The sequence below is a fragment of the Phoxinus phoxinus genome, assembly GCF_949152265.1.
Source record: "Phoxinus phoxinus genome assembly, chromosome: 18".
In the NCBI taxonomy this organism is placed as follows: domain Eukaryota; kingdom Metazoa; phylum Chordata; class Actinopteri; order Cypriniformes; family Leuciscidae; genus Phoxinus; species Phoxinus phoxinus.
This window is the reverse complement of record NC_136893.1, coordinates 13,689,929-13,717,889: the sequence shown is the minus strand read 5'-3', so window position 1 is coordinate 13,717,889 and position 27,961 is coordinate 13,689,929. Positions and strand designations below refer to the sequence as shown.

General features: G+C 38.6%; 1 protein-coding gene across 2 annotated transcripts; it reads left to right on the top strand.

Moving 5' to 3' along the window:
• The first annotated feature begins 3 nt into the window (after positions 1-3).
• nckap5l (NCK-associated protein 5-like) lies at positions 4-27,125 on the top strand. 2 transcript variants are annotated; one of them, XM_079588756.1, is made up of 12 exons: positions 4-337; positions 17,635-17,763; positions 17,851-17,919; positions 18,583-18,621; positions 18,806-18,925; positions 19,268-19,357; positions 19,435-22,550; positions 23,246-23,381; positions 23,467-23,542; positions 23,885-24,184; positions 24,326-24,474; positions 25,054-27,125. In XM_079588756.1, the coding sequence occupies exons 2-12, from the start codon at positions 17,644-17,646 to the stop codon at positions 25,303-25,305; spliced, it is 4,467 nt and encodes a 1,488-aa protein (XP_079444882.1). In that variant the 5' UTR covers positions 4-337; positions 17,635-17,643; the 3' UTR covers positions 25,306-27,125. The 2 variants fall into 2 exon arrangements, with proteins under 2 accessions (XP_079444882.1, XP_079444883.1); XM_079588757.1 differs by having other exon boundaries at positions 107-337; positions 19,271-19,357.
• The last annotated feature ends 836 nt before the right edge of the window (positions 27,126-27,961 follow it).

The following is a 27,961-nucleotide window of genomic DNA, read 5'->3' as shown; positions in this document are numbered from 1 at the left end:
AATACTATTGAACAAGATAAATGTGTGAGGCGAAACTATAAATGAAAACATGCTTTTGAAAATGCTACGTGGAGCCCAAGATAGGGCCTTTTACTAAAAGTGGGGCGGGCAACACAATTTCAAGCCATGACATCACTTTTCCTGCGAGTGCTTTAACCTAAACACGGGAAGAGAGACGGATGGGAAGAGACGACGATAAAAGCTCTAATCAGCGGCTGTGGAAACAGATAAACATGTCCACAAGCTGTGAATTTAAAAGTACAGTTCAAGGTATTTCTTAGCGATATTCATCGGGGATATTTTCACACCTTCCGAAGCAGCACAAGGATCGCGCGAGGTAAATATCTCCTTTTTCCCAGCTATTGCGCGCACAGTTTGACGTTTACGTGTCAAAAGTATGCTGATTTTGCAAAATGTAACGTTACTATGGACATTGTAGGGTTTTGTTGTGGTAATAAATGTTGATGTGCGCGGTGTAAGATTGGAAAGGGAAATGTGGGGCATTAGCCATCCGGCTATCTGGGACACCGGTGGGGTTGTAGACTGAGGATGCTTGTCGTGATATCCTGCTTTGCTCAGAAATGCATTGCGCTTGGCTCTTTAAATCACTAATTCTGCAACAATAGATTTTTGTTATGTTGCTTTATATATGGACCTTGCATTCGTCATGGCAGTGCACAAAAATCACAATAATCCGATCTTATCCTAAGCCTTTGCATCAGTTTCCCGGTTCACTCTGTTTTATGTAGTTAAAGCTATAGCCCTTCCTCTTTCCACAGCACCGCGAACGTGCAGCCTGTTTATAGTTAAACACTTTGGCAACCCACAACTTTTGTGTTTACTTGTGTGTGATGAGAACGCAGACTGCATTGTAAAATTGCTAATTTTGGCAGTTCATTCTGCTAGAGACCCTAAAACAGCAACTAATTCAAGAGTAATTGAGGGTAAAAGCATGTCCCTAGCCCCTCCCCTTTAATATTTTACAGATGTTTTTCACATTTGCAAGTCCCATGTTCAAAACCATGTTAAGGCTGGCTTGCAACCTTCAATTCTCCCACATCTAATATTCAAAATATTTGGGAGATTCAATTAGAGGAACTTTTTTGTCTCTCATTTTTGTTGCATCTCTTTAATTACTTTACTTTATCTATCTATCTATCTATCTATCTATCTATCTATCTATCTATCTATCTATCTATCTATCTATCTATCTATCTATCTATCTATCTAAGAATCACCATTCTTGATGCTGTCATTGCCATTAAAATGTTCTTAATTATGGAAAATACAAGTGACTGTAGCACAAGTGGACGTTTAAAGATAATTTTAATTAATTTTCACTTCATGATCTGAGAGTTGCTTTACTGGATGGGTGTCATTACCAAAAAGGATATTTTTTTTGAGAATATTATTTCAAAGCTGTTGATTAAATGTTAATTGACTGCTAGCTAAATTGTTGTGTTATCAGTTCCAAGGTTTATCCATAACTTTTTACTACAAAAAGTGAAAAATGTCCATAACATGTCAATACCATCAGGTTTAAAAAACATTATAACGTTATAAAAGTTCAGATCTTTATATATGTGTGTGTGTGTGTGTCTGTGTGTCTGATAAATGCTTAGCATAGTTTAAAAAAGTTGAATTTTGCAAGATTTCATGTAATCTGAAGTGCCTTTATTTGAAGAATCGCCCATTTATTCTTACATAGAGCTCTTGGAATTTGGATGCCCATGTTGCACAGCCTGAAGTAAATAACGTCCCCCAAAATAGCTGACAGCAATCGAAGGCGAGATAAACTCCAAATTGCTCAGTAAACCAAATTTCCACAGAGGACATTAGATGCAGCAGGGGGCCTTGCTCCCAGTTCGCTGATAGTCATGGTTGTGTGGTAATTCTGCGAACTACTCCCATGATCACAACATTATCTTTGTGTATCTTTTGATCTTCTTGCATGCCCTGCGGGATATGCATTGTCCTTAATGGGAGTCAGATGACATAGGCAAGATCACATTATTAAAGATTCCAAGACACTTAGTGAGGAATTCGGAATGTTGTCCAAGTGCTGTGTGAAAATATGAAAACGTTTCCATAGCTCCAGATTTTCTGTTTGTGCTACTATATCTATCTAAGCTCTTTGTGTTTTTATTTTATATATATATTTTTATTTTTTGCATGCGATTTATCCTTGCTTATAGAACACACACGTGCTAGTTTGCTCTAGGCAGTTTGTGTGAAGCAGATTTTCTTGTTGGTCGTCTTCACTCTGCAATGCAATTAGTCTCGTTTCTGGGTACAAATGATTTTTTTTTACTCTGTTTAAAACATAATTCCTAGCATTATGGAAGAGAGAGAATGATCAAAATAAATCCTGGACACACGAAGCCAACGATCGGCACTCGGGCAACGTCGGGCCGTTTTTGAGCGTCGACCGACGTCGTTTTTTTGGTGTGTTCCGCACCGTTAAGACTAGTCGGACGGCGTCTGGATTTTTGGTCCGATTCAGCATGTAGAGAGAACTCTGATTGGCTGTTCAGCTTAGTGTATGAGTCAGTCATTTTAATATTAACATTAGCGGAGTGGAATAAAGAAAGTGATCAGCAGGATTGATATTCAAAACGGTAAGCATGCTCTTCTTTGTTTAAGATTTGTGTACCGGCAGCGTCGGTTTCTCTTTTGAATGACGGATATAGACAAATATATCTAGACCGTTGCTAGCTGACAGACGGCTGTAGTTCTCTCGGTGTGTTCAAGTGCAGGTTTCTTGCCCCGACGCAGGCGAGGCGACAACACAGTCGGCTTTCATCAGCGCTAGTTCTTTAGCGTCGGTTTGGTGTGTCTCTACCTTTACACCTACATGTACACCTACATTTTTGCAACTGACTCCATACTAATGAATATAACACATTCTGTAGAAATCCTCTGACTCATTTTAAACCAGTGTAGTTTGCATTCCTAAATGTAATTGCTGTGCCAAAGTGGTCACGCAACTATTGTTCCCATATACATATTTAAATAGGATGCTATCAGTCATAGCGCTGTAATGCATTTCAAAACGTTACAGCTCCCACATGGCCTGAAGTTGTTACTCTGTTATGTTGTAGCCTGCGAACAGTGCCGTGCGTTGTTTTTCCAGGTTGTGACTTATGATGTTATTCCATGGATTGGAGCCCAGAATGGTTGGGGGAGATTGTGCTTGGCCACCTGATCCTAGTGCACGGCAGAGACGCCGATCAGCTGCTATCGCAAAGCAGAGCCACATGAGCCGCATACAAACAAAAACCCCTGTGAAACATCTGATAAAGGAATGAAATCACACAGGGTGCTGTGGGAAAATTTACAAGTGATATATTGCAGATTTCACCCCTCCCCCCCGGCTTTAATGTTTGTTGTTAAAAGGTTTATGTCTTTTAATTTGTTATTCGGTGGAGCTAAAAACACCCTAGGTCAATGGGGTAAAACATTTTTTAACTGTTGTCACCATGCTTCCCCAGTTGGTTGATTACAATAAGAATTGCAAAAAAAAAAATTGTATTACAAGTTTTCTGATATGTTTAAGTATGCAACTGAGGCATTCTCTAATGAAATATGCACTCATTTGCATACATTTCCAGAAAATAAATCTGAAAAAGCCAGGTTCAAAGTTCTTTTTCATTTTGTTGACATTTTAGAGTCAAAGGTTTTTACAGGTGGGGTTTGTGATATCTCTTTTTGTATCACTCCATAACAGCAAGAAAAGGGGGTAAAATGATATAAGAACAAAGCCCTCTGTAAAACCTTCAGAACATAGATGGGAGTAAAACTGTAAAGTTTGGTGTTTGTAAGTGCTGCTGAAGTGGAGATTTCTGACTTTTTTGGCCTTTAAAGTGCAATACTTACCCTATAGTTGTTGCAAACCTGTATGAATTTCTTCTGCTGAACTCAAAAGTAGATATTTAGAAGAATATGGGTGACCAAACAATTTATGGGCCCCATTGACTTCCATGGTATTTTTTTTCCATACTATGGAAGTCAATAGGGCCTATCAACTGTTTGGTCACCCATATTCTTCAAAATATCTTCTTTAGTGTTCAGCAGAAGACAGAAATTCATACAGGTTTGGAACAACTTGATGGCAATCAAGGGATGACATAATTTTCACAACTATGAACTATCCCTTTAAAAAAAACATGTATTTTGGATGTTTTATTTCCATTATTCTGAAACAACACGTTATGAAAAGCCAAACTACCAGTGCACGAAAAAACTGTTTTTGCCTGTAGTGTTTTGCATTAAGGAACCAACTCAGAAAGTAGGGAAGTGAATCCTTCCTTAAATTTAAACATGAAACCGTTTTTAGTTTTGGCTTGCACAGTTTCGTCCTTGTGCTGCGTTCGGTCATCTAAACATGGCTCCTTGGACAATTAGGGCTGAGGCATGAAATTGGAACTTTTGGCAGTGGCTGTTTGGCTCTGAGAGCCTTCGTATAACCTGGCAGCGTGATTGAGGCCAAGTAGTCTTGTATTAGTGTGAGAAAATGGAAGCCACCATTACAGCAGCATCTTTCTTGTCAACACAAAAGGCTAAAAAGTGTACTGATGGGCCAGCGTTGGCACAAAACATGTTGAAACTCCCTCCAGACACGCAGGGTCTCGTTTTACCCATGCTGAGTTCGGACAGCCATGTCTGTTATCAGTTTTCCCTGCTGGCGCATTTCCCCCACCCTGCTCCCGGCAAACAGTTACCATGGTTATGGATTGGGGGATCATATAAATGTAGAAAACTCATCAATTACTCTGGGATGCTGGAAAGATATGCCGTATACACAGCAGGGGAGTGGGCTGCCATCTCCCCAAGACATTACTACTGTTTTCACAAACACTGCAGAAATTTGGATGAGAGCAATTACTCTTGCAGCTTTCTCCCCCTCCAGTCTTTGTTGTGTTTTTGAGGTGCACATCCTTGCCTGTATTTTACACATTCATGTATATGGGTGACTGGCATGATGCTCGTTTTCTTTTGTCTGGATCTGTTAATTTATTAAATTCTTATTAAATATCCAATCATTTGACTTTTTATGACAAGGTGAGGTTCAGGGTTGTGTCAAGTGGTGTGACTGCCCAAAAATCATTATAATTAATGATTCATGATATTTGTAAAAAAAAAAAAAAAAAAAAAGAGAGAGAGAAAAAACCCCTTGAAAAATGCGTTTAAAAACCTTTTGAGAATGAATGCTTGAATGCACATTTCTTCAAGATGTAAAAGTTGAAAATATATAATTTTATGCTTAATGTTTACACCACATGACATTTTTTTTTCTAGTATACATTTTATATGTTCTAGTATAGTATTAATTAATATTTTGAATATAAATGCTTTGATATATTTTTTTTCTATATATATATTTAGCTTTTTAGCCATTCATTGTTCAGTTTTATTAATTTGAGTAGCCCATTTCAACTTAAACTTTATTTGATTTCAGTTAGCTTACTTGCCAAGGCAAAAACTTTTTTTAAGTTTTTCTCTAATATGTATATTTTATTTTATTTAAGCTTTATTTTAATAAACATATATATGTATATATGAACTTTTTCTCCCCTTTCTTTATCATGGACACACTTATGTCATTGACTCGTACACGTTATGGTATATATTATTACAGTGGGTTTGTCAAGAGTACATTCCTATTTCCTGTGTACTTAGCAAGTAACAGTATCTTTTGCGTTGAACAGTGGTGCTTAGAGAACCAATCAGCAGTGACCTACTGAAAGCAATGCACCATTGCAAAAATATATGGATTTATTTTGCTTCACATTTACACTGCAGAAAAAAAAAAAAAAACGAAGCAAACATTTGCTTTGGTTTTTCACAGTATGCCAGTCTTCAGCTGCAACAAACATTCAATTCATAGTTTTACTCCGCGGAAATATGCTTTGGAATGTGGCCTTAATCAATTCAGGCAAACCAGGTCAATGGCACATCCTGTTTGGGGAGAGAGGGGATAAATGTCTATGATTTGGTTGGGCAGCAATGAGAGTCAAACAAACCTCATCGTCAGTGGTGTAGAGTGGGTCACTTGTACAGCACTATACATTTGATATGGCAGGGGTCCCTTTTCTCTGGCACAAAGAGACTACAGTCACGGACCCCCTTTAAAAAGCCACACCACCACCCTGTTTGAAAGCCGGGAAAAATGGCCTCACGTGCTTTCATTTCCCTTCTTTTTTTCTCTCGAAATGAAAGCGTTGGTGGTTTAGGATCCTGCGACCTTTAACCCATTAATTACACCAACTATTCCCCCGAGAGGCTTACCAAAGCTGATGTATGTTATGTTTATGTTAAATATGCATCCTGCCCTGCGACAGGGTCATTTCTTTTAAAACACCCACATTATCAATCTGGCCCTTAAGAGCGGTCCGTTATCCTCGCAACCTTTTTTGGCCGACAGAATTCACATATTTATGTAGCGCAGAGGATTAATGGCAGGACGGAAGTACAGAGAATACATTAATACGGCTTAAATATGGATTCTTGCGTTTCTAAGTGGACTGTGGCCACATGCAGCAGAACAAAAGAGGAAAGGTAGGGAGCCGACATGGCTGCGGCGGCCCAGCTGGAAGGTGCCGGAGGGCATTCGCTTTGAGCCACGACGCCTGGTGTCCAGATGTTCAGTAGCTGTGTCCATGTTCACTGGCTCTGCAAACTGCTGAAAGCCAGGCTTCACTGCACTTTACTGCAGTGCCGGCACGGGGACACCGGCTCGGCCAGCACAACTCACATGCCAGCCTGCAAACCAAGCGCATAGCACACTGTTTTATTATGCCAAGCTGTTTATTTTACAATGGAAGAACATTTTTCCAGGTTTGTCATATGTGTGGCTTTTTTATTTTCTTTGTTTATCAATGGAACCCTAGCCCATTTTCCCCTCCCTCATTTTTTTTTTTTTTTTTTTTGAGCGTAGCCAATACAGTAACCGGTGTGACATTTAGTCAAGGTGGTAACCATGACTACAAGATTATTCCGCTTTGGCTTTACCAGATGTCCTTGTCCAGCAGATGTAGCGTTTACTCGTGTGTTTGTGACCTCCAAGTCAAATTTGCTTTGTCAGGCGGGTTTTTTGTCTCTGCATGTTTGTACAGTTCGTACAAGTGTGGTATATTTGGAATTTAGTGTTCACACAGATTCTTGAATTAATGTGCTTTCCATCTAGGAGGATAAATACTTTTAGATAAGTGTGATTAAGTTATTGTTTATCGGAAAAATCATGGTGCTCAATTGTCAGTGTTTACCACTACATAATTGTTGCTGTAATACAGAAGACGCGTTCCCCACGGGGCAGAAGGAGCGGTCAGTTTAGCACAGTGGCGTACTGCCCCTCCCTCTCCACCCTAGACTAGTGTCACATTTCTAAAAGGTGGATCAGCCCCTCCACCTCACATGGAGTTCAGCACATTACCGCCCATTAAGCTGTCTCACTCTCAATGGGGGCTTTTTTGCCATGAGCCTGATTTATTCCTTTAATCCTGAGTCACCCAAATGCTTTGTCATTGACCAACTGCTGGCAAATGGAGTTGGACCAAACACTAGCAAATTTGTTGCGAGGATTCTTTTATTAGGGATGCGGCACTATTAAAATTCAAGCCGATATCAATACGCTGAATTTTCATGTGGCAGTCATTAAATATTATTATTATTATTGTTGTTGTTGTTGTTATTATTATATATGGTATTATCTAAAAGAAGAACAGAAAAACACACTAAAAATCAATAATTAAAATCAGCAGATGTCAAATTACTGTTGTGATGCGAAAATGAAAGCATCACATTGATTTGACATTGACGACAACTTTTTTTTAAATGATTGATATTTTAAAATAAATAGTGTAATTTTGTAAATAAATAAATAGAGTAAATTAATAGTTTCATTTTGTTTTTATTTACTTAATTAAATATGGATAACTGATCATTCTGAGATCCACTAAATCAGGTTGAATGCAATAAAATATTTAGGCTATTTATTTATTTGGTTCCATCCATCCACTATAATACCACTAAATTAATAATAATATATAGGCAGAAAAGTTATAGATACTAATATAAAATATAAGAACTGAAGTGGTCTTATATATCATGCATCCCTATCTTTTAACATATTTTCTTTTCAGTTCTTTCTGTTCCTGCATCTTTGGCATATAATTTGGTTTTCAGGAGATCTTCAGTAAGATCAAGCGTTTCGTTGTCTCCCACACAGAATCCAAGATTCCCTTATCAGCTCTATCAAATCACTATGTTGTTGTAGTTATGTAACATTTGTGAGTTTGTGAGTCAGATATTGCCCAGTCAGGCTCAATCAACAGTCTTGAAATGTAATTGCCTACAATACTTCCTTTGAGATCGTCTAATTAGGCCAAATGTCCAGCTGTGTTTAAGGAGATGTAGTTGAGCAGAACTGTTACAAGCATGTTAATGTCACTTGGCACCTGAGGCTTACAGACGCTTTCAAGTGTGCTCCACTTTGCATGTCATTGCTGAGTAGTCAATTGGTAACGCACTGGAAAGCCAAGACGACCTCCCAATAAGACTCTGATCTGAATTCCTGACATTTAAGACCATCATGTCACAATGCACCTCATTATGGATCCGGATCATTGTATGTAATGCCATAAGTCTATCCCTCTTGGGTGTTTAGAGACGTGAAAGTGGAGTTTAAAGGATCACAATAGACCTTTGTCCAGAAAGCTCTCACCCCTTGACTGTTGACTCCAAGACAACATGTGACCCCCTTGCATTTGGGTCATTTCATCCAATTTGGTCGACTCATGTGAAGACACTAACACTAGCTGAGGTGGAATTCCTCCTACAGACATGCACATATGAATTAGTATCTGGCAAGGGCATGATCTGAGGTTCATTCACAGTCAGGGACGATCTTTTTCAGCCCTTTGGCCTCGTAGACCAGCCCTGTAGCCATAACACTGAGATATTTAGATAAGGTTTTAGTGCCTGTAAGTATTTTGTTGTCCTAGCAAAGGGATTTTTTTTTTATTAGAGGAGGATTACGACAGTATCAAAATCTCCTCTCAGGTTAGTCTGCACATTGTGTCATGTATACTTCAACAGACAATCGAGCTACATTCACATTATATAGGACGCTTAGTCCAATTTCAAAACCCTTTATCCCTGAAGCATGTTTTATTAGATTGTGCTGATTTTAACCCTGTGAGATCTTTTTTTTCTTCTTTTTTTTACATTTAACTTTTAAAAGTGCATGTAAATGCACTTAGTTTGTCCATCACATGTAATGTATATATCTTTTATATTAGGTATGTGCAAAATTACATATTTTCAAAATCGACTAGCCTGGGGGTTACCTTAAGCAGAAAGTATAGTTCTCTTCTCTGTGTTCCGCTTTAACTGTTTGTGTGATTATAATATTCATCAATACAGTCCGCTGATGTCCACGCATTACAATAGGCTACTCTTGACTCTTAATTGAAAATTAAAAGCCAGAGATCACTTGTCACAATTAGAATATCTGGCATCTGTCAAATCATCTCGGATGTATTAAAGGGATAGTTCACCCAAAAAGTTGGACTATTTTCTTTTTAATGCTGAATCCTAACGTTCAAGTCCGAACACTCCAGAAAATGGCCAAAGGCACCAATCTGAATGTGTATAGCTCAAATAGTGGTGCTTTAAAGAGAATGAGATCTTTTTTTTCTCTCTTTTCACAGTTCGTTTTTAATTGCCCATATTTTTTTATTTTTTTAGTCACTTGGCCACAGTGTTATTTATCCAGGTCAGGTTTTGGTCATGCAGCTCTACATTGACTTCCACAGTATCTGCAGATGCAATCCAATCAGTGCAAGTCTGATAAAGCAGTCTCAATCCTCTTAGAAAAGAAGCTCCTGCTCCTTGACAAGGGGCCGAGTTGCCTGGGTAACTCCATTTTTTTTTCTTCCTGCGCCTGTTCGGATATCCGTCCTTGTCCTCATCTTTGTTCGGGGTGGCTTTTTGAAATATAACCCCCTCTATTTTTATGGCCTCTCCAGCAGTTGTAGGGTTAATGTTTAGCTGCAGCCGTTGGAGGAGGGAGAGACACTCAGAGGAGAGATGGGGGGCTGGCCCACAGCTGTTGTAGTAGGCTGGGTCTATTGGGGTAGGATGCCTGCCTCACACTCCCTTGAACAATGGGAGGACATGGAGTCCACTGCAGACAGCAGATACAGTTTCCTCGCACTTGCCTAAGGACAGGCACTGTACTACCAGAGTAACGTGAGGAGGATTTCCTCGGAGGAACGCTAAAATATTGCAAAAGGGTTTCTTTGTGGCGTTTGCGGATCCTGCTCCCGTGTCTCACATTTGCCTTGCACGGGCTGCACTGAAACGTCTGGGATGCTCTGACTGGAATTAAAGGTAATTTTACGCATAGCTGTTTACAACACTGCTTTTTAGCCACAGTCGAATCCTGTCTATGCGTTTCTCGCTGTATTTCAGTGACTTGTGATAGCAGGCACTTTGTCAGGAGTGTGTTTCGTGAACCGTTAGATATCAGATTTGGCTTAGTGTGGAACAACTATGCATTTATCCCTTGGCAAACAGTTCTGGAGCAGTCTATATGATTTTTTTTTCTCAATATTAGCTTGCTACATTAACATTTTTGAAAGCTGTAGGTCGGTCACCATTGCATTGATCATCATTTCCGTATGCTAATCAATCAAAGCGGTTTGCTTAAGCCGGTGTAGCGTGCTGAAACGACCCAAACAAGTTTTTCTTGTCATGAAAAACAGCTGATGCCATTTTTAAAAGGACTATCAAAAAGTCTATTTCATCGCCATCTAGGTTAGAGATAGGCTAGGTTAGAGAAGCAGTTGCATACTAAAATGTTAATAAGCACAAGTCTGTTTGCATTGGTTTAGGGACAACGTGGGTACATCCTTCAGCGTGATGCCTGAAGGACTCATTGTTTGGGTGTGAGTGATCATTTTATTTAACTCCAAGCCAACTGTAAGTAATTGAGAATTAGGTTGGAGTTCATTTACAGTTAGTCTGCGAATCAAAGTAGTCCTTGAACAAGCTGAAGCTTTTGCTTAGTCCTCATTTAAGTGTGTTTAGGTAGCTCACGCTGCAGTCAAGGCTGTGCAGATGGAGACAACGCACTTTGTGTAGATAGGTGCACTGCCGCAAAGGAACAACAATAGTGCATGAGTCTGCAGATGGCTGCATGGTAACTTTGCTGAGAGCTACAGAGTAACATGCCTTACCTTTCATGTTTGGAGCAAAATGGAGGACAGTCCATAAACATTTGGGGGGCCTTTGCTGTCACGGATGCGACAGCCAGAGCAAGTGGACCAAATAATCTTTAAAGCACACAGAAAATTGCAATGGAAATCTTTACCCCAGCTGCATAAACCTGCATTATTAAAGATTTTATTTATTTAATGCCACATTCAGGAATAGAAGCTGTCTCGCCATACTTCAGAGACTCTTTATCCCCGGGAATAATTTACATCAAAGAGAAAAAATAATGCCCTTAGGGACTTGATGGGATGTCTATATGTTTGTTTGCTCTTCCACAGAATGCTTTTATTCATTATAATTCTATTCAATGCATTTGCTGACTGTCTATTTCTTCTGGTGTGATTGATCATTTTATCAGCTCGTAAATCATGCGAACAGATCAATAATTGGGTTATGAAGGTGTCTGAGGGCTCTGTGCCCATTGTGCAGGGTGTGAATAATCAGAGACCGTCTCTTTGGATGCCGATTGGCTGTTTCTTAATAACTCCTCGAGTGTGGGGGATGGAGGCGGAGCTCCCAGCACATTTTGGAATCCCAGAGAGCCCTACTTCTGTTTGATTGCCTTCACACTGGCTTTATTCCACCCCTCTGAGCCATGCAGGTCCTCCCCCAACATCTACTTTCCCTTTTTATCAACACTCTTTTAAATCCTAATTTGCATTATTCTAGATATCATTCGTAACTGTACTTGCCCCCCCCCCTCAAATATGCAAAATGACAACAAGCAGATCCATGGCAGTCATTCATCCATTCATGGCTTATTGCTGAACTGAAGCTGGTGAAAGAAATATGGGGGGTTTTGCACTCCGACACAAAGGACTAAGTTAAATAGGCTTGTACTAAATTTATTTGGAGAATTAGAATTTGCTGGAACTGGTTATACTATTAATTACCAGATTAAAATGTTTTAACATTGTTTTTTGTAATTGCTAAAAGTATATTACATGTACTAAAAGGTATGTGGTTGTGATTTTCTCTTAGTCTTGATGCCCTTGTGCATTTGTACAAATTGGCCCATAAGTGGTTCAATGCATGATGGTAAAAATAATTTGACATTGTGTGCAATCTAAACCTCCATCATCTTTCTTCCTGATTGTGTGTAGACATTCTCCTCTACATCATTTGATTAAGTTGGCCAACCTTTCGAGAAGCTGTGTCCTTCATATTGTCAGATAAGAGTGGCTCTCTTGTGTTTGATATATCCAGCAAAACAGACAGTGGCCTCTGGTGTCTGACTCCGCCAGGCTTTGTTGGGGTTTCGTCTCTGAGTGGAGCTTTGATTTCTAGTCTTAGTCACATTCAGTAGACTTCTCTCCTCTGGGCATCATACCAAGCCAGTGACTCAGAAGTATTGGAGAATATAAGTCCTACCAACATTAACAGTAGTCTCTCAGAAGCTTAGCCTCAATAAATGTACTGCTTTACAGACAAATGAGTTTGGGGCCCTATTTTGGGTTTGCCACAGTGCTTTATTGCTATGTTTACTATACAGCATATCAGTGGATTAAGGGGCTTGCATTGTGCTTGAGCGCTGCCAAGAATTTTGTTGGCATGGGTGCTTGTTTGCCTCTGTTTTTGCTTGTCGCTAAAACCGACTCCACTATACTGTGGTATATACAGTAGGGCTATAACTGTCCTAGATATTATGGCGGATATGTCCACCCCTGGTATTCCAAATAGTGGTTGGCGAATATGGATTTTTCAATGCCTGATTCACCCCCAAATGTTACTTACTCATCCTCATGTCGTTCCCAACCTGTATGACTTTCTTTTTCTTTTGTGGAACAAAGAAAGGTGAATTTTTGAAGCATATTCCAGCCACTCTTTTTAATGTATAGACCTGTCAATATAATGCAGTTAAGCTCCAAGTAACAACTAGTCAAATTTATTTATAAAGAGATGTATACAATATTTATTTCAAAGCAGCTTCAAAATAATAAACTGAAATTGAAAATATAATGAATCAATTATGAAACAAATTAAATTTCAGAAGGAAATAGTGGTTATTCATCTCAATTTAAATTAAATGTTGTTTCAATTCAGTTTATTAACTGTCAATGTTGCAAAAAGCACTATTAAAAGTATCATAAAAGTGGTCCTTTTGTTGATGTACTATAGTGATGTCCTTTTTTTTTTTTTTAAATGGATATTTTAAATAAATCAGTTGACCAAGATTCAGACTAATCCTGTTCTCAAGTTCAACTCAATGATTCAGTGATTTGTTTGCAGCAAGTAACAGCTCACCGGAGGGAATGATTATCTATAAATATGGGGTTTTCAGTCTATTTGTTACACAAAGGTATTGTATGGCTTTTGAAGACTTGGAGTATAGCACACAAGTCATATATGAACCGTGTTTATGGTGTAGTTTTGGAGCTTGACAGACCTAGTCCCCATTTACTTTTTCATTATAGTTAAGTGTGGTAAAGATATTCTTCAAAAAATCTCCCTTTTTGTTTTTGAAGAAACGAATAACAGGTTTGGATGGAACAACATGAGGGTGAGTAGGCCTAAATAAAGACACAATTTGCATTTCATCTATTTAATCAACAAAAGATCCCAGTACAGATCTGGATAGGCTGTGGCACGTGTCCAGCACTGAGCGATATGACCGTGTGTAATGCAGCAACCTTAAGTTTAGGGCCAGATGCAAACTGATGCTAATCTGCTTAGATCCTTACAAGAGCACAGAGGATTAGCCCTGTTGCACTGAACACAGTACTTCTGTGTTTAAGAAATGATTATGCTGCAGGTGAGCCCAACAGCCCTCAGGACGTCTGTTCTCGACAGAGCCACAGTTCGACAATAAAACAAGAGCATCACCGCAAAAATGTTAGTAAGGATTTGGAATCTGATCTGTTGTCTCAAAAGCATGGTAATGTTTCTAATAGCAGTTTGACTGTTTTTTTTTCTCTCCATTCCTGGTCTTGGGGACACCATGGAGAGAATTTTTGGGTGAAACCTTTTTAAATTAATTGAGTGCCAACTCAGCAGTGTGGTTAAACCAGGTGTGGTAGGGCTGAAACTGAAAATTAGACTTATGAATTTAGATTAATTAGTTAAATTTAGCCCTGAAGTTGAAGATGAATGCAGAATAATATTAAAACAATTATTATATTAATTATAATATCAATTACTATCAAAATGTATTTATTCGACCATTATGATCCATATTTAGTAGCTAGTTTTAGTTAGTCTAAACCTCTCTTTAAGGAATGTTGAGTGTTGTCTCTCTTTGTCTTTCTTGACTGACACTCCTCTATCCACTGACAATATTATCATAAAGACCCCAAAATAGGCTTTTGAGGCTCTGTTTCACCAGAATCCGCTTACTCACCCATACATTTTTCATTGCTTGTGAGTGATTCATAGATGAAAAGAAAGATGGTCGAGGCTTCTGGTGATCTCTTGAGATTTTGCCCTGCCCTGGCCACCAGCGATTGAAAAGCGGTCAAGCATTAACAACATGGGGTAAAAATGGAGCAGAGACACATGACACAGTTCTAGCTAATCCTGTATTGCAAATGTTGTGAAACCAAAATGTCACCGCTTACGCATTATGTAGATTTAACTTCCTTGTATCTCAAGATCATCTTTATCACAGGACAGGCACGTATGAGAACGTGAGCGTGACAGTGAAATTCAGAGGGCGGTTTTATTTAAGTTTTACTTCTCAGAGAAGACATGAGTGTTAACCTGGAATACCGGTTAGTTCTACTCCGCCAGCTATATTCATTCTTCAGAGGGCTATCATATTAACTTGCTTTTTTAAGATATACAATTTCATAAGGCTTTTTGCCCAAGGCTTTGGATTTTTACTGTATTCCTTTCTTGGTGAGTTATTTTATTTGTTTATATATAATATATTTGAATACATTTTAAATATTAATACTTTATTATTATTATTTTTTGGTTTTATATGGATTATTTATCAAACATCTGGTACATTGGCAGTCAAATATTTTAAGGCATTTAGTTTGTAAGATTTATGGATTTGTAAATGAATTAAATTCCATATTTTAACTACGATTTACAGCTTATGCATCTACTTTCATTTTGGATAAAAGTGTCTTCTGAATGAAAAGTGTAAATGCTTCCTTTCTGTATGGGTTGATGTGTCACAGTTATGGTACAAATACATCTTCTATCGGAAGGCTGTTCCTTGTGTCTTTGTGAAAAGAGTCTGTCATGTGAAAGGAGCCTCCTGGCACTACAGGAACTACCAGCTCTATAGTGTGGCCTGGAGCCTGTCGTAGTGCCATCCTTTACTGTTAAAACAGAGCAGTGTTCTCTGACCCGCTGCGCTCCGTCAACCCTCTGACCCCCATAGCCTTTGTATTCATTTACTTCCAGATATGGAGTTTCCATTTAAGCCATTCAAAAGAGTTGGACGTCTATAGATAAGCTTGCCACATAAATGAGCACAGCGAATACTTAGAGGATCAATTATGAATGAGTCCCATGAACATATTGATTTTTAGATTCAATTTTGCAATGATAGTCCATCCTCTGACTACATTCGGTGTTCATATTGAAGGTCAAATTTATGGTATAGTGCAGTGGTGGGAATGGGTGGATGAAGATGACTGGAGGCTACTGTTGTGGTATAGTGAAACAATAAGGCTGTTTACATCAACAAAACACTGATAGCCATCAGTCTTTTCAACACAAGAGAAGAATGTTTAAATGAGTTTGTTTAATGTTTTCAGCTGATAAATGTTCATTTGAAATGGTCCGATAAGTAAAATTGGTAATATCACAAAATGTAAATTTTTCATATCGCCCAATATAGCCTATTGGTTAATAGGCTTTAAAACATAAATATTTTTCGGTATCAGCCATATCAGTGCAGCCTTACATTTATTAAAATAAAGATGTTTATATGCAAAGAGAAATTGGTGTGATGGGCAAAATTCTTGGTATGCCAATCAGATTTGACTTACCGGTAATTCGTTTCACTGCAATAATTTACTTAAATCATTATCATTGTTTTAATTTCAGAATACCTCAGACTTTTGAGTTCTCGTATCCTTTAGCAAACACTAGTCTAGAACATGTCTTTGAACACGCTTTTGTCATCTAAGTTCGAATGCAGGTCGCGAGGATCCAATTCTGTACCCCAGTCAGTAAGTCAGTAGGTCATGAAACGGCGTGATGGCTGGAATCCTCTAGTGTTTTCAGTACTCTTTTGTCTAATCCCCTCTGATGACACTATTAAAGTGAAGATGTGATTTGCCAGGGACTTGAGTTCTGCTTACTCACTCCCAGCTGTCTCAAAGACTTGATAGTCACGCTAACTCTTTTACGCGCTCCGCACTCACTCATTCACCCTTAGACACTCTCAAAATAAGCCCCACCCTTCATTAACATATAATTTGCATACAGGTTGACAAATGAAAACTGTGAAATAAAAGAGAAAGTAAAATGAAAACTAAATTTAACATTTGAATTGTCACTATTAGTGCTTGAGCATTAATAAAAAGCTTTGTAAAAACTGTATTTGCAGTTTATTTTTCACGTTTGCCTTTTCATTTTAATATTGGCAGTCTTGCCTTGGGATTGTTGTGAAAATGAAACGTCAAATCACCAATTGCATTTTATTTTTAAATTTGACAGGGATGATGCCTTGTCACTGTAGAAATGAAAATTATTGAAATAATTTAATTTCGTTTTCAATTTTGTCACATATTTTGCGTACAGTTTTCTATAATGAAATTGTTCATCTGGTTCAATGAAGTTTACATTTTTTATCATTTATTTATTTATTTCAAATTGACAAAAAATGCCTTCCATACACTGCCAGTGTGTTTGTTCTGTAACAACTCAGAAAGTGCACTAGAATGTGTGGAAAGCTGGTTTACAGGTTGTTCAACCAATTGTTTACTGTATGCAAACACAGGGCTTAAAATGTAAGAATCTGAAATTCTGGATTGTGTAATTTGTTTCTCATTAGCACATCAAAGGGTTACATAAATAATACCTGTCTTCAAACAAGTTTTGCGAAACACTTCCCTCATCTTCCATTGGTCAAACAAGCAGTCCCGCCCCAAACTCAAGTAGTCCCACCACAGTTGTCATGTCAGGCAGCCACAATTTTGACTAGACTTACTTGTAGTTGTTGTCCCTGCATTTTAAACTTGGACAGAAGAATGTACTTCTATTGACATCAAAAACATTTGACACTTCAGCTCTAAGAAATATTATAATAAGAAATAATAATTTGTTACGTTTATATAGTGCTTTTCTTTCACTCAGACCACTTTACGTAGTGGGTGGGGGAATTATAAAAAATGGCACAATAAAAGGCTATTTTTTCTCTATATATAAAAAAAAATTCTATCTCTTTCTTCTTGTAAGGTAAAGACAATGTCGGAAGAGGCCCAAAATAGAGTAGATGAGGACTTTGAGTCTGAGGAGGGTGATCTGGAGTCCTATCTAGAGGAAGAAAGTAGCAGTGAGCTTCTGGAACGAGTGAGAGAACTTCAAGTAAGTGCCATATACTTTAACCAAGAATACCGTTTTGTTTACTTTTCTTCCTCGACTTGCTGTTTAAACTGTTCTATTTTTGGACAGGCCGAGAACTCTGCCCTTTCATTAGCAAACGAGAGTCAGAGAGAAGCATATGAGCGATGCTTGGATGAGGTGAGTTAAATATTGTTTCTTACCAAGCCATACATTTGCCTTCCTATGGAGATTTGCAATGGTTTTGCCTAATGCATTGCAGACAGCCAATTAGATGAATAAAATCATAAAGGCCCTTATATACTCCAAGTGAAATCGAAGAATAACGACGTTGTGTGGCGTCATTTCTTCCAAAATCAGACCAAAATGAAGTTATTTTTGTTTTTGTTTCGGGAGTTCGAAACAGCTTGCAAATTTTCTGAAAAAGTTTGTTCTTGCTGGTAAACACCTTAGTACTACCATTGGTCCATGACGATTATGCCATAGGTAGGTGTGCTCTGAGGATCCGGCTTATTTGACGTGGAAATCTTCCCCAGTTCATTTCTTTGGTTCAGTCTGTAGAGGTCAGACGTCCGCGAGTAAAAACATGAATACAAGGGAGAGCTTTACAGTAGAAATTGTAATTCTAATTGAAAGGAGTACTGTAAATAAGTGTTTTTTCATGTTTAATCCTGTAAAGATGCTTGCTTTTAAAAAATATATTGTATAAAGTGCTATATAAATAATGTGAGTATATCTGAGCCTTTAGTCAGATAATGATTTTATTAGTCAAAACCGTTTGTCAAATGATAAATAAAAAAAATTAAAAAAATTAATACATGTAATTAATGTGTTTGTTTTTAGGTGGCCAACCATGTTGTCCAAGCGTTACTCAATCAAAAGGTAAAAACTGTGTGGTTTTGCATCAGGAACATATTTATGCAAAGTCTAAAGATTTATTTATATTTAATTTATATGTATTTTAATTATTAATTTATTTACATTTTTGATGATTTTTAAATATATCTAAGTGGTGTATATATTTTTTTATGTTTTTTTTTTTTAATGCTGTACATTTTTCTTTTAGGATCTCAGAGAGGAATGCATTAAACTGAAAATGCGTGTGTTTGATTTGGAGAGGCAGAACAGAACACTGTGTGAGCTCCTGCAGGAGAAATTGCACAGTCAAGCATGTGTACATACGCAGGTAAATGATTAAATCCTTCAACATATGATGGAAAAATGCATTGTGTAAGACCTATTTTAGTTTAAAGTGGATGTTTTTCACAAAACATTCTTCAAACTCCACAGGGAGGTCCTATTATGTTTGTTTGCAAAATTAAGAAAATGGCTCAATTAACCTCTTCCTGTTTAATTTTCCTGGTCTGATTGTGCAGCATTTTATTTTCTTGTTACTTCATGGATTTTGTGTGTAAACAGGCAAAATATCCTTGTTGTGCATGCATACTTGTGATAAATGTTTTGCATAATCCAGTAATTGATTTATATAAGAAGAAGCTTAAAGCTTACCTGATGTGTCTTATCAAAGCAGCCAGGACCCTGTCTGGAGCACATCGGCGAGCTGCAGCACAGTGAATCTAACAAAGTGATTGAGCCTCAGAGGACCGCACAGGCCAAGGTAGAAGCCGTACACAGTCTCTGTTGAATCTGTCTTTTATGACAACTTTTCCTCATCCTTATAATTTGGTTCCACAGGGCAACAGCGAATGCGCACAAAATTGCATACCTGAGACCCAAGGCTCGTCCACGTCCATGGAGGCCATGTCTCCATTTTTGAAGAAGAAAGCACACATTTTGGAGGTCCTCCGCAAGCTTGAAGAAACGGATCCGCTTCGGTACCATCGTTCCTCTGGAATTCCCTCGATCTGTGACTACAGCCAGGCTCTTGCCTCTAAGGAGGCTGTATTAGCCTGCAGAGACAATTCATCCAGGTGCAATGCACCCAAAGCACATTGTTCCCATTCCTGCCCAGATGTTTGCACACATCAGCATTTGAATGGAGGAGAGCACAGTAATGTAAAGTGTGGTAGTTGTAGCACATGCTTGATGCTGTCCAATAAAGATTCAGTCAGCTTAGCCAAGAGTAGCCACAATTGTTGCACTTCATCCCCCATTACCATCGATAACCTCAATTTGGCTCGGCCCGATTTCCAAGAGAACATGGAAATGCAGAGTCTCGTGAAACCTGCCACAGGTACAAGTGAACTGTTTGTAAATAGGGCATCTGGAGATATGTCCATTCTTTCAGCAGAGCAAAGTCTTAACCCACCGAATGATCCTCACCCATTAGAAGGCCCTGAATCATCATACTCGAGATTAACCATTTCAGAAAGAGATCAGCCCAGAGGAGTCTCAGGTCATGTATCTGTAGACACAAGAGACAAGAATAGGTTATCTGACTTTCTGCTCGAATCTCAATCCAACAGGTCAAGCAGCAGCACCTGCAATGAGACGATTTGTGATGATAGCACAATTGATGTGGCACTGCTGGACTCTGACTTGAAGCACTTAAACGCTGTAGCGCCACAAAGACTTGAGAAAGAAGAGTTTGCAACGAAAGAAGACACTGACTGTGTCTGTCGAGCCAATATAGCCACCTCAAAGCTGCCTACTCTTGGACTCAAAGACAATTTACAAAATACACACTGTGAGATGGACAGCATTGAACCAGTCCACAAAGGTCTGTTATTTTCTCCCAATGAGAATCATACTGCCTCAAAAGTACTGGATGATATCTCTATCCCTGTGAAAGACACCCCATCTGACCATCAGTCCATTAGATCGAAAGTTACGGTCAACCCGAATCAAGTTTCCTGCCTTAGAGAGGTCAAGGCCTCGCCTTCTAAACTGCTCAAGTTCCTTAAAATACCCACTCTTGGAGAACGTACTGCAGTACCTCCACCTCGTCTCAGTCCCCAGTTAACTCGTAGCTCAAAGATTCCTTGCCGGAGCAACAACTATGAGGTGCACAATTCGCCCGTAGCCACGCGAAAAGCCACCACGACAGAGAGGCAAAGACAGCTGCCCCCTTCTAAATCGGAGTCCCACTCTGCTCCAACTTCTCCACCCCAACCTGATGATGTTCCTACACCATTGCCAAAAGAACTTGGCTGTGGTATCCCTAAAACAAGTCGAGTAGCCAAGCCTGCACAAAGTTCTCATGTTCAAAAGACCCCTCAGAAAATTCCACTCTACGAAAACGTCTCGGATATCTCCAAAACGTGTGGCACCGATGTATCCCAGCTGCTTGGAGAAGTGAGCTCATCTCTTCAAAATTCCAGCCCAGTTAATGAAGGTGCGAAAGCAAAACAGACAAAGTGTGGTATAGAGAGACCAACGAGTTTCAAGCAGAAGGACATCTCACCAGAGTCTGATTCTTCAGACCAAGAGGACAGCTCGGAGAGCCCGGTGTGGCATAAGCAAGTCAATCATCGCAGTCTGCCTAGTCAGTCATCATCCCAGAAGGCTCAAAGTGGGATTAGCACGAGGTCCAGGAGCCAAGAGAAAAGCGAAATAGTTGATAATGATTCACAGAGCTCCGAATCACCTTTTAAAAGGAACGATCCACCGCCTGTTCCTAAGAAATCAGGGATTGGTAGACATTCAGGTGAATCAAGTCATTCTTTTAAAGAGCGACTGGCTGCACTTGGCAAGTTGAGGAACCCGGAGGAGTACACAGCTTGTCCTCCGCTTGCAGAGAAGAAAGAAATTCAGTCTGCTGCAAGCATACCAACACGAACTACAGATAAAAGCAAAACTGCTGACAGAAACTCTGATTGTAAATCAGGAGAATATAGACTTCCTAAAAATACAGATTCCATCGAGGATAAATCATACCATTCAGGTCATCTTGATGGTGCTGTTTCGAAACAACAAGGAGCCTTTCAGCATGTTGAGCAAACTGTCAGGTCTCTTCCGTCCAGCACATTAGTCTCCAAACTTGAACATGAATCCTCAAGAACATTCCTAGCCAAGCAAGAAAGCCCAAAATCGAAGATGCATCCACCATCTACTAACCTAGAGGCTGCGCAGGCTTTGCGCAGCTATGCTAAGAATACAACACCCCATAGCCTTTCATATAATGCAAAAAATGTCACTGGTCCCCAGGGTGGCAGCCCCAATAAAATCCCACTCAAATCACCAACTAAAACTGTGCCACCCTCTATGAACCGAGATGGGAAGCCTACTCAAGAGTTTCAGAGGTACATGTCCAAATCTGAGGACAGAAGCCATCTCAGGGCCAATAAGAAGAAGAATTCTTCATATGGAGAGAGTCTTCCTCCTCCTCCACCAAGGCCGGTAGAGCCCGCTGAAGAAAAGAGGCACTCTGCCCCCAGCCCACAGTCTTCTATCGAGCAGAAGGTCATGAAGGGCATTGAGGAAAATATGCTGAAACTGCAAGAGCAAGATAAAGGGCAAATGGTTGAGGTCAAGCAAAAAGCTTCCAATGGAATTGCCAACTGGTTTGGTCTGAGAAAAAGCAAGTTGCCAGCTCTTAGCCGTAAACCAGAAACGTCGAAAGTGAAAGATGATATGAAATGGAAACTCAATATATCCTCGGTGGGCAAGGATACCAAGGGGGCTGTGAAGAAACCAGAGAGTGAGAGCCTAAACATTTCTATGCTGATTGAGAAGGCAGAGGGCTTGCATAAAGCTCTTGAAGAAGAACGGGCTTATGTGAATGGAGTGGCCTTGGACCGACAAGGAAAGGGACATTCCTGTGAGGTGGTGATGGACCAAGCCCAAGGCCAGCTGTCTGTGATGTACAGAGGAGTGCCATCTGACAACTTCATGCAGCAACTGCTAAACCGGTAAGTGCAAAGCAACATATGTAACTGATTTTACTTTGACATTTATTTTAAAGATGGCATGGCATTTCAAGCAGGAAATTCCACAAAAATGTATTTGCCAGGTCCCATTTGGTTTGGTTCAATGCAAATAAATGTATAATATATAAATTAGAATAAAAAAACACAAAATATAACTGAAAATATTATATATAATAATAAACTAAGACATTTTCTTACCATGCATGAATCATAAAAGCAACCCAGAAGTCAGAGACAACATAAATTCCATGTGAACTTAACCTTTAAGTGCATAGTTGTAGTGCAGGTTTTCAGATGATAAAGGTTAATTTAAATAACTGATGAATGAGTAAGGTGAGAAAATGTGTTTTGAGACATCATTTGAATATGACTTGTGAGTCAGCTGTCATATTGGCTAGGCTTCTGCATATGGCTTAACAAATTAGAGAGATAGTTCAACCCAAATTTAAAAATGTACTCGCATTCAATCGAAACGTTTTTTTTTTGTGTGTGTAGCTCAAGAGTTCAATAAAAAGCTCCAGAAAGCAGATACGATTATTATAAAAGTAGTACATCTGTAGTATTCCAAGTATTCTATAACCATAAGCTTTTCTGAGGAACAGACTGAAATGTAAATATATTGTAGACAAACAATAAATATTATTTTCACATCAATTTATTTCTGATTCTTCTATAAGGGTTGATGGAAAGGACACTGGTGGCATCAGTATGGCACATCGACGCCTCTCGTTTGACTGTAAATCCAGACCTGTATTCAGTCACCAGAGCGCCGGCATTGCTAGTCAGACAAGAAGCAGTGATGACATGGAAAAGGTAAAAAGTGAAATTCTTGAATATAATGTACATTGTTCTTTTAATAAAGTGCTTTAATGTTAACTTGACCTTTCTTTTTTCACAGGTTTCTGCGTTACTGAGTAAAGATGTCACATCAGATGAGAACCTGGCTGAGACGATTCATCATGAACATTTTGCAGGTAAGGCATGATTACAATGCATGACATCACGGCTTTCAATGTTTCCAGAGGCAGGAATTTTGATTGGTTGGCATGTAGCAACAAAAACGGGTTTTAACCTGTCACTGATGATGAATAATCTAGGTGCGTCTGAATTTCTGTGGCTCCCATATGTGAGTCATATAGCAACAGATGTGTGGCAAGCATTAGATGGATGTTTAGAGTGTGATCTTTTGTCATGCAGTGCTACTATGATCATTCCTACCTTCATACATGCATAAATAAATAATATTCATACATTTATTTATATGTATATATTCATATATATTATTTATATAATATTCAATATACTTTTTTTTGAAGGATCTGGAATCTCTACACACACTCTTGACAGTGGCATTGGCACCTTCCCTCTTCCTGACTATAGTGCAAATGCTGGTTGCAAAAGCATTCCCAAAGGGAAGGCCCATGGGGAGTGTGACCCTCCTCATCTCCAGGGAAAACATGGCTCAGGGATGAAAATGCCTCATAAGGCCTGGACTTTGGAGAGAGAGTTGTCTTGTTTAGAAGAGGATTTTATGGGGGGTCAGGATATGGACCATCACACTAGCAATTTGGAGAACAAGATCCCGTCCAGCCAGATTGCAAACATCGTTCATGAAGGTATATAATACTTTAGCTGTCATTTATGTTTAATCAATAATGTGAGTTTTCAATAAAGAACGATCATACATTAATTAATTGGAAGGAGTTCCAGGGGGTGTTTTTCCCCCTCCGTTTCTCAGCTTTGATTGATGTTTTCAGGCACTGATATCTGTGGAGCACCTATGAAATTGGGCCCCACAAAGAACTGGACTTTCCCAAACCTCAAAGCATCTGCAGAGCCGCCTGAGGTTTATCTTGGCGTTGGTGACGGAGTGGAGCCAGTGAGTCATAAGAGTTCATTTAAGAGGGTGAGCATCACTTAAGATCCTAGTTTCACCCAACAAGACAATTACAGTACAACAATGCAATCCAATTCCCTGTTTTATTAAAAATGTTCAAAAGTCATTTTGATGTTCAAGTCGGTCATTTTTTAACAATGTTTTTTGGAAGAAGTTATGCCCTCCTACGCTACATTTATTTGATTAAAAATATAGAAAAACATGAATATTGTGAAATATTACAATTTAAAATATAATTTTTCATAACATAATTTGTTTCTGTGATGGCAAAGATGAATTTTCAGCATCATTACTCTTAATCTTTAAAATGCTTATTATATAATAACAATCTTGCAAATCTCAAAATGAATATCCATTTGGCCTAAATTAACTCGTTTCATTTTAAATGACTGGTTTTAGTCCGTTTAATGGTTTTCTGCCAAACCATAAAAATAGACCCCATCCAGAATTTTAATATCAGAGTATCATACAGATTGTAATAAAGTATTATTATGATTAATGAAATTATGAAAGTATTATTATGAAGATAAGACTTTTCTGTCATGTACTTTTCATTGTTACTCACTTTGCATTTTTGTTTTCCTGCAGCGCAACAAGGCTAGTGATTCCGTAGCCAGCCGTGAAGGAGACCCGAGAAGTCTTCCTCAACCCGGGCAGCCACGTAGAGGCAAAAGCCGTATCCCTGCAAACCCGGAGATGGTGAGGGACACTGGTTTGGAGTTGGTGAGAGAGAGACCTGACGACGGCCTGTCTCCAAGCCATCCCCAGGTCCTCGAGACCCCCGAGTCCCTGAGCGATTCCCTCTATGACAGCCTGTCCTCGTGTGGTAGTCAAGGCTGAAGTGGTTTCAGAGGGACTGAATGATAACCAGGTACCAACCCTTTTGTACCCCGATTCTCGTGACACTTCAAATATTTTTCGAAGGAGGATATTTACGGGATAACCCATTTTTTTTGACCGAGAAAAGCTCATGCCACATGTTACCCTCCATACACGAAATACCCACGTTTCTATCCTGATGGTTGGAAAGGAGGACTTTTACAATGTGTTTGTGGTGGTGTCCTTTTAGCCCATTATAACAACTCTATCATCTCATTCGTGTTCTCTGTTTCAAGTGGTAGCAAAAGTAGTGACGCTCAGCTCATATTATTGTTCAATTACATTTCAAGGACGAATCCAAGCTCATCGCGACAGTCTTCCAGTTTTTAATCTCACAGAATGTTCTGGTTCTCATGCAACATCAGTGCACACTCTCTTTGGTAACATTTGTGTAAAGTTATTGGAAAGTGAATGTTAATATATGTGATTTTCAATTAATTTAATATGCATATTTCATGAAAAAAAAAAAAAACATGCATCTGTGTAAAACTTGCATCAGCCGTAGACTTTTGATTCATTGTGTTTAAAATAAAATAAAACCTCGTAGCAGCAACATACAGTAAGTGCGATTCATATAAGACAGAGCTACAGTGTTCCACAGTGAATTATTATTTACGTTTATTTATTGATTTATTGAGTAGTGTGGGAAGACAAGACCACCTTTTATTGGTTACTCCTTTTACGTTCTGTTCAAACGTGTACTGTGCCTGACTTTGTGTGTACGTGTCTCGCTGTGCGTCTATAGGGTAGTTTCTTCTCCTGACCCGGCCATGACTTGTTTTTTTTTGTTTTATTTGTGTATGTGACTCATGACTTAATTCTGAACTGTGTGTTGTTGGATTACCCTGCGTACAATCAGTGAACTTTAACAAAGCTTCAACTTAAACCCAAGAAGTTTGGCTCTGGCTGACTGGACATGAGAGAAAAATCATCAAATCACACCTTGCGAATTTTGAAAAGGTGGCTGATGATTTCTTTACTCTTTATGTTGACGTAGTAACGCTGACTCTGCCTTGCGCATCTTTCCACAGCTGTTAGAAAGTACCCTCCTGTGAGCCAGGTTTCATGTTGATTACTCAGCAAAAGGGGTTTTCTTTGGGAAGTGGTCGTGTGTGGGTTTTTCCCACACAAACCCATCATATTTCTTCAGCATAAAGCATTTTGGTGCAATTCAAGTTAAGGTGCATTGCATGCATTTAACTGTGGCTAATCCTGTGTAATGGATTACAGGCAAAAAAACTTTCCATTTTCAAGTGGTTGCTCAAAAAGCCATAGGTTAGTAGATTAGTACAACCCGAATCCTTTCCAATCTGTGCTGACCTCAATAGCTGTTTTTTAACGAAGCAGCCACAAAAAAAGACTAATTAAAAACATTCCCAAGCATATATACTTTGTCTTTCCAGGCCTGTGTAAAAATTTTGTAGAGCTAAATTAACTTTGTAGTCATCCTCAATCTTATACGCATGTTACTTAAAATTCTTGTTTTGTTTTTTTATAAGTAGTTTGTGTTACTATCGTAGTTCTCTAATTTGCCTGCCGTTATAACCTTTGTTATTTACTTTGTTGTAATTGTCAGGAATATTTTATATTAGTTTGGTATGTTTACAAAAGAATTTATGATGAAGTTGTTAATATATCTGTAAAATGTTTATATAAGGTGCTATCTGATTTTTGTTTTCACTCTGTCCTGCAAAAGCCATAAATGTGTTTTCATAATCTCCTTTCTAAGCAATCGCCATCACTCAATAAAACTCAACTCAATAAAATCCTTTTTAAGTACGTTTTTTTGTAGTATATTTATTACAGAATATGTGACGCATTTCTTCCTATACTGTGTGGTGGATTCTGGTGCCCCTAGTGGTCAAAAGGAGGACTTACAACTTGCTTGTCAGATGATGGCAACAATGTATTTTGATTGAAAATTTGAGATGGTTTATTAATATTTTTTTCTTCAAAATGAGATATTTAGGGCAAATAATTTAAATGCTCGGTTTATCATTCAAAAGTGCATGTTATAAATTATTTCCATGTTTGAATTCTGTGCGGTTGTATGTAAAATGAATAATAACAATAGCTTATAATGGCTCAATGAGAAAAAGCAGAGAAAACAATTACATGTTGCACAAATTTTTGTTTTATTGTCGGCAATACAAAAGTCAAAAATATGACAACACAGTCCTTATCAGGGCAAATTTTGTTTACCAAAAGGCAATAATCTGCCCTTCGAACACTTGGCTGTGTTTATAAAAATCATGGCCGTTTTGAATATTTGTGCTACAGTAAAAACAAATTATAATATAAACATGATCATGTTTAAATAAGATAAGATGAAGCACAGAGGTGGAGCATCTGGTCTGCATCAACAGATCATACAAAGATGGACATTTTCAAGTTCAAAGATGTATCATACAAAGATTTTCAAGTTCAACCAAATATATACACATAAATGACAGCACAAGTAATTGTCTGCATAAATACAGCAGAGAGAAGGACAGTAACTGAACAAGATCAATCTCTTTGGTTCATTCTGTGGTGTTAATTCTGCTCCTCACATATAATAAAAACCCATCAAGTACACTTGAAGCAGATTGGGATAAGGCCACTTAAAGATGAATAC